Source organism: Cryptotermes secundus, unplaced genomic scaffold (assembly GCF_002891405.2).
Source record: "Cryptotermes secundus unplaced genomic scaffold, Csec_1.0 scaffold158, whole genome shotgun sequence".
Classification (NCBI taxonomy): Eukaryota; Metazoa; Arthropoda; class Insecta; order Blattodea; family Kalotermitidae; genus Cryptotermes; species Cryptotermes secundus.
Genome location: NW_019722427.1, coordinates 1904 through 9732, shown reverse-complemented (window position 1 = coordinate 9732; position 7829 = coordinate 1904). Strand labels below are relative to the sequence as shown.

Genomic DNA, 7829 nt, shown 5'->3' with positions numbered 1-7829 from the left:
TGACTGTAGAACTGTTCATAATCCCTTCTCTCGTTGACTAATTAACTCAGCGATGTCCACATTATAACTCGGAAATGTCTTCGGCGGTAGCCACACTGGAACTCGATCGTAACGCACTGTACAGCTCACTTATATAGCTGCAGTGCTTGCCTGTGGCGTAATGAGTGCCACGTCACAGTAGAACGTTGATTACGGGTACGTGGCGGTGCGTGTTACGTCACCGCGGAGGGCTGGCGGGGAGCGCTACGTTACCGTGGGGAGGAGGGGGGAGGAGAGCGCTGACTTATCCGCCGCGTCACTGATGGTGGGGGGGGGGGTTCTCAGTCGCGCAACATGTTACAATATATATACAGTGCTTGAGGTGGAATGAAAATAGAACCGGGATGCCATCCCGCCGCATCCCACCCCACCTCAAGCCCTGGGTATTGTACATTGCATTTACTGCCAAAGAAGTAACGGGATGCTTTTAAGCCATTTAGAAAAGAACCGGGATGCCATCCCGCCGCACCTCAGGCCCTGTATATATATATACATACATACATACGAGGGTCATACTGAAAGTCATTAGCAACAATTTTTTGTAAAGTAACATGCTTTATTATTGACAAACCAAATACACCACCTCAATCTACAGACCTTTCTTTATTTTTCCACATAATCACCACTTCTTTGTACACATTTCTCCCAGTGTGCTGGGAGTTTGAAAATTCCCCTTCTGTAAAATTCTGTTCCAGCCATCTGAAGACACTGACGCGCTGTTTTCTGAATTGCCTCCCATGTCTCAAAACGTTGTCCTCACAGCTGATCCTTCACAAATCCGAAAGATAGTAGTCAGAGGGTGACAGATCAGGGCTATAGGAGGGGCGTGGAAGAACTTCCCACCCCATCTTTGCAATTGTTTCCAATGTGAGGCGAGCGGCATGGGGGCAAGCGTCATGCAGGATGATGTTTCGTCCCGGATGTTTATTGCGCAATGCACGACAGAGCTTGTGCAGCGTCTGGACATAACAAGCAGCATTGATGGTTTGCCCAGGTTCCAGGAATTCGGCCAGAATAAATCCCTCTGCATCTCAGAAGACTCTGCCCATCACCTTCGCAGCTGATGGCACTGTCTTTATCTTCTTTTTTGATGGAGAATGCAAATGGTGCCGTTCCATACTCTGTTGTTTCGTTTCAGGCTCAAAATGGTAAAACCAGCTTTCATCACCTGTCACAATACAGAGCAAAAAATCATCGCCTTCGTGTCAATATCTCTACAGCAGTTCTGAGGTGATGGCTTCTTGCTGACCTTTGTGATCTTTGGTCAATAACCGCGGGACCCAACGAGCATAAACTTTCCTACAGCCCAAGCTTTCATTCATCTCCCGTACTGCACTGTGCCCTATTCCAAGTTTTCGGGCTATTGTGTCCACAGTCACACGCCTGTCATCTTGAATGATCTCATCCACTCTTTCCTTGTTGTGTTCAGTTGAGGCTGTTCGAGGACAACCGCTCCGAGGCTCATCTTCGACGCTGGTGTTCCCATCTTTAAAATGTTTCACCCATCTTCGAACACTGCTCGCACCATGCACACACTTCCATAAGCACGCTGAAGTCTCTGGTGAATTTCTGAAGCAGGGATTTCCTCTTTCACAAGAAATTCGGTGACAGCACGCTGGTGAAAAGACATATTGTTGTCGGCCATTTTGTTAGGAGTGATACTGGTCACAAGATGTCACAAGACACTCAAGGTTAACACAACAGCTGGTTCCACCTACTCTCTTTCGTCTGCTGTTCCCAGGTTGCATGCAAAAAAAGTTGCTCATAACTTTCGGTACAACCTACGTATATATATGATATTATTAAAATGAATCTTAGAGAAATAGGCTGGTGTGGTATAGACTGGATTCATCTGCCTCAGGATAGGGGCAAGTGGAGGGCTCCTTCAAACACAGTAATGAACTTTCAAATTACATAAAATGTTGGGAAATTCTTGAGTAGGTGAAAGACTGGGAGCTTCTCAAGGACTCAACTCCATGGAGTTAGCTAGTTAGTTAGTTAGTTTAGTTAGTTACAGCAAAGGCTGTTACACTTGATGGTTCTCTTATTCCTTTAAAATTTACTGTAAAGTGTTTATCTGCACAAGGTTCCAAGCAATGAAGTAGGTCCTCAATTTCAGGCCCATATAACACTATCAAATCCATGCAGCCATCTTTTCACTATAAGTACAGTTTCCACATTAAGAAATGTTCTTCTAAAGTGAGACAACTGAAGAGAACAAATCAATGGCAACACCATAAGATGAGTATGCCAGACAATCTGAATCTTGAACTGCCCAACTTCCCCTTGTTCATCACTTCAAGGATTGAACTTTGTGGCCCTCACTATGACAGCACCAGAACTAGAGAGAAAAGAAAATTACTGCTAAAGCTCAGAAGCCTATTGACCAAACTGGAACTAAAAACCTATTTGATATATGGGAAAATAAACATAATTAGATTTATAAACAATTTTCTCTTCTGTTTCATTTAATATACACTATATTAAAAAATGTTCCAAATATATGCTGCAGACCTTCATTACATCTACACTTAGTCAGAAGCAAATTTTTATACACCGTGCCATTTTATGAGGAAAATTGCAGTTCAATTTCAACTTATACATGAAAACAGAAAGTTCATATTTATTCACAAGAAACCATTTGTTCTTCTATTGACCACTCTTCCTTAAATATCATAATCACTGCAAACTACTGTTTATTTCATAAAGACTTTTTCTTTGGCATATATTTGTGTTATAAATAACTTCTCCTTAAATGAATGACATAGTGATGGACGTGCCTACAGTTGCAATTTCTTAAGTGTATGCACATCACTTCTTATTAATGAAATAAAACACAATGATCACAACAATAAAAGTATGGAAATAAATCCCAAACATCATGTTGCTGTTGTGACTGTATTTAAACTAGAGTATACAGAGTCATTCACTCAGCCATATTACTGTCAGTGTTGTGAAAAAAAAAAATGGATGAGTATGATTCCAGTATGAGGAGAAGATTCCAATGTAATGTTTCAGTCCTAAACATAAAATCTATTTATGCAATTCTAGGTTATGTTGGTTTAAGTTTAATTTAGATGTGATTCATCTGATTTGTTCAATTCAATGCGGTTCAAATTAAAGCACATGTACCCCACTAACAAACTGCAGGGTGACTTCTCGCAGTGCTTCTTGGTACCTGCTCATGTTTAGGTTGGATCAGCTTCGAAATATACACTTGACCCAGTTCTCGATGCTATTAAGATTACCATATATGTGACCCACCACCAAGTTTCACGATGAGGATCTTTTTTACTGCTAGTGGGGTGGGACTAAGTCCCTTGTACTGCGGCCACTTCTGGCCTATTGTACCAGCCCGAGGTGATAGATGAGGGTGATTTTGGAGCAACTGGTGGAATGAAGATTGGCAGGGGAAACCAAAGTACTCGGAGAAAACCTGCCCCAGCGCCACTTTGTCCACCACAAATCCCACTTAACCAGACCCGGGATCTAACCCGGGCTGCCGCGGTGGGAAGCGTGACTAACCGCTTGAGCTATGGCGTGGCCCCAGGATGAGGATTAGTATCTTCTGTAATGCTGTGCAATGTAGTTTGGTTCCTGCCTACCGAACTACATGGCATCACATCCAAAGAGACAGTGACCTTAATATTCACTGCTGTGAAAACCTAAAATCTCACAAGTTTCTGGGCAGTTTCCCACACAAGTGCTCCTTAGAGGGTAACAAACAGAATTAACTAGCCCCTTGGAGCCAAGTCCTACAGAAGCGAACACTCACTCAGCATTTCCATAGCACTTCACGGAACATGAAAGATCATTATCACGTTCAGAAGAGCCCAACACTGTTCCCTACCCCAATCCAGATGAAAGCAGTCCATACCAACCATTTTAATAATATCCTCCTACCTACATCTCGGTATTGCTAGTGGTCTCTTTCCCACAGGCTTTCCCATCTAAACCCTGCACACACTTCTCTTTGCTCTCATATGTGTTACATGCCCTGCCAATCTTATAATTGAGTTGATCATTTTAATTATATTTGGCAAAGAGTACAAGTTATAAAGCTCCTCACCATGTAGTTTTCCTTATCCTCATACCATGCAATACAATACAATTTGATGCCCCTTGGGTTCAAATAATCTCCTCAGCACCCTCTTCCCAAACACCCTGAAACTATGTTCTTTCCTCAATGCAGGTGACCAAGTTTCACATCCATACAAATCTATAGGTAAAATTACAGTTTTGTATAATTTAGTTTTTATGTTTGCAAACAGTAGACAAGACAAAACTATTTGAACTGAATGGTAACAAGCATTACCTGAATTTAATTGCTCTTAATTTCCCCATTGATCAAATTTTGATTTGTTACTGTCATTCCAAAATATTTTATCTTTGCCACATTTTTAGGTTTGTATAAGCTGTCTTTACAGTATGACTCTGACTTGCATTATGGTGACGAGCAGGGCCCGGATTTTGATGATATGTCATCTTTTTTTCCTCGTATCCTATGCGATGCTCTTAAATACATAAATCTCGGATATGAGCTGCTGGTTACAGAAATGTAAATTTTATAGGTAATTTTTGTCATTTTTTGACATTTTTAGGTTTAAGGTTATTTTTTCATTTTTTTTGGGTAATTTATTGGACTTTTAAGGGTATTTCTTGTCATTTTTGGCCATTTTAGGGAATTTTTCATCATATGTTTTCTGAAATGTGAATAACATGGAAGCGGAGTGTTCTTTCTTTTCTACTTTAGGTCATTTTTCTGGATTTTTTTAATATTTTCAGGTCACCAAAATCCAGGCCCTGCATATTACATTTCTGGGTCATATTTTAGGTCATTTTTCTGGATTTTTCCGATCATTTCTTAAATATTTTCAGGTCATCAAAATCCGGGCCCTGGTGATGAGACATCAACATATACTTACTTTTCTATGTGTTTACTTCTAAACCAACCTCCTTACTAATGTCAACTACAGTGTCTGTGTTTCTCTTTATGGTATTTATATCACCTCCCAGTAGATAACATCATCATCACAGACCAGCAGCTGACATGATCCATTTAATTCCATCCCACCTGGTTTTCTCATACCTTCCTAATGGCATACTCTAAAGTAAAGTTAAAAAGCAATGGCAATAAAGCTGTGGAATGTTGGTTCCAGTGTTTAGATAGACAACCAAGCAAATCCCTGATGAATGCTGGTGAAGATCCAGCTACATCCTGCTGGTTTGTGTGAGCGACAGTGGTCCTTCGTTGTTCGGTAGCCAGGTGAGTGCTAGCCAGCCACAGAGTGGCAAGCGCTGACAGAGGGCTTCTCAAGGGTCAAGGCAACTACTTTCAAAGTCAGTTGGTGCATTACTGTTTGGACGGCTGCTATTGCTGTGTGCACTCCAGATGCTGTCCTGGTGTTGAGACCGGATATTAGTTTCCCTTCGAGAGTTGACTGTCTTGTCAATGTGGGGTGCCCTCTCTGATGAGAGGATAACTGATTAGTGTGATGTGGTCCGCATCTTTATCCACTGTTGCTAGCAGTGACAGGCCCAATGTGTGTTGGTGCTGCTGAGGCCTGTGCTGAATGGCTAGCGCTTGTTTCACTCTGCTGGTCGACCAGAAGTTTGTAGTTGCCTTGGAGATGCACTGAGGTAGGCTCCCACAAAGCATCTCCTTGCTTTTTTACCATTTGTAATAAGAAATATATCAGACAAACACTTACCTATATGAACTTTACTATAGGCTTCATTTAAACACATTTTAATAAGGACAACTACTTTTATAGGTACCTTAAACTCAATAAAAACATTGTACAACATTTCCCTCCTAAGCCATAGTCTTTCTTTAAACCCAGGAATAGATGATGTACTGTCTCATTGTACTAATGTCTTTCAACAGTACCTGACGAATACAAAAAATCTGATTAGTAGCTGATCTGTTACATTGAAACCCACACTGATGATCCCCAATAATTCTGTTTATGTATGGGCTTTAACTTGGGAGATGGATACTGGATAACATTTTGTATGAAGCTGATAACAGTAATATGCCTCAATAATTACCAGTCAGTTTTATCACCCATATTGTAAATTGCTATAAAAGACTCCTTCCACTGCTCAAACAATTCTTCCTTATTTCCAATAGAATTAATGAGCTTATGGATTTCAGAACACAACATTTCACCTCCTGCTTGCATCGGTTCTTCTGGAATTTGAGCCATACCTGGCAATTTAGACATTTTCAACCATGTAACAGTGATGTCCCCTTCAAAAGGACTAGGCTGAAGTACTAATGGCTCAGCTAGTATGCCCAACATTACCAATCCTGTCCACATTCATTCAGTAAATGAGCGAATTTTAACACCTATTCAAAATGTCGTTTAAATCTGCAAGCAGATCACCATCCTTATCATTTACAAAGTTACTTCCAGGTTGGTAACCCTTCTTAAATTAATTTATTTTCCTGTATAAACCTCTAATGTCCTTCCTACTGTACGTTGCAAGCTCATTAATTCTCTCTTTCAGGCATTCCTCCTGTGTGTTCCTGATATATCTGGTAGCTTCACACCTTGCATCCTGTAACCACTGCAGTCTGGCTTGTTTCTTCAATCTAATATACTTCAACATCTACATTCAACCACGGCTCATACCACTTCAGTTTGTAATAACCTGTATTCTCTGGCTGATATCATGATGTTCTCTCTAAAAGTTTCCCAGGCTGTATTAATATCCACATTATCATCCAAGTTTTCCAAAGCTGCAAGCCTGTTTGAAATTTTAACCTCACCGTTCTTTTCCTTCTACCTCATTCAGTTTCCTGAGATTGGACCTTAGTCAGATTGAAATACTGTCGCATGTCCGGGGTTCCGTGACTAATAATAATGGGTTCTGGACCGGATGATTGGATTTATCAACTTGTTTAAGATCTCTCTTATTCACAATCAATTACAGCACTACCGCTAGTCTGTCTATCTATCTATCTATCTATGGCTCTACTGCCCTTGAGGACCTTGGCCACTTTTTCAATTTCTCAATCATTACACAGTTGGTAGGACTCCTTGGACGGGGGATCATACCGTCGCAAGGCCACTGCCTACACAAAGAACATAACATAACCATAGAATAAACGCAACACAGATATCCGTGTCTAGTGTGGGATTCGAAGCCACAATCCCAGTTTTCGAGGGAGCGATAACAATTCATACCTCAGACCGTGCGGCCACTGTGATCGACTTACCATTAATCTATCCATCAACACTTTGCCCAGAGCTAAATATTCTGATCATATCACAGGGCAGTTTCGTTGGTGACGATTAGAATATGGACAGGTTCAACAAAAATGTTCAATTATCATCTATATTTCACATGGTTAATCATACCTGTGCATTAAGCTGTGCTTTCTGCTTTTCCATCAATAAGAACTCCTGAAGATCGTGATCCCCATCCTTCGTTGATCCAGAACCAACATCATCAGAAGAATATGACATATTGTTTAATATCAAATACTTCTAGTTCCATACAACGTATTTCAATTCCACCAGCAACTACTACCCAATTACAACTTCAGCTTCACGCCCGTTCACACCTGTCCGGCCCTCTTCTCGCTCTTCCCGCTCTTCCTCTCTTCGTTACAAAGAGGTTACTAACAACGCTAACAACCGTAACAACCTAACAACGAATAGTATTTGTAACCGTTGGTAGCACAGCATTGGTCACCCCCCGGCGCATTGGTTGGTAACACTTTTGCCAGTTGCGGGAAGGTGAAAGTTGAACTGTTTTTAATGTGGTTTGGCGTACTAACC

General features: G+C 41.0%; 1 protein-coding gene across 1 annotated transcript in view; it reads right to left on the bottom strand.

The window, feature by feature from the left end:
• LOC111861314 (mitochondrial import inner membrane translocase subunit Tim8-like) overlaps positions 1 to 7628 on the bottom strand; it is an 11933-nt gene extending 4305 nt beyond the window's left edge. Inside the window, exon 1 of the mRNA XM_023845774.2 lies at positions 7407 to 7628. Coding sequence (XP_023701542.1) covers positions 7407 to 7514 — 108 coding nt within the window. The 5' untranslated portion in view covers positions 7515 to 7628. The remainder of the gene's footprint in view (positions 1 to 7406) is intronic.
• Between the last annotated feature and the right edge of the window lie 201 nt (positions 7629 to 7829).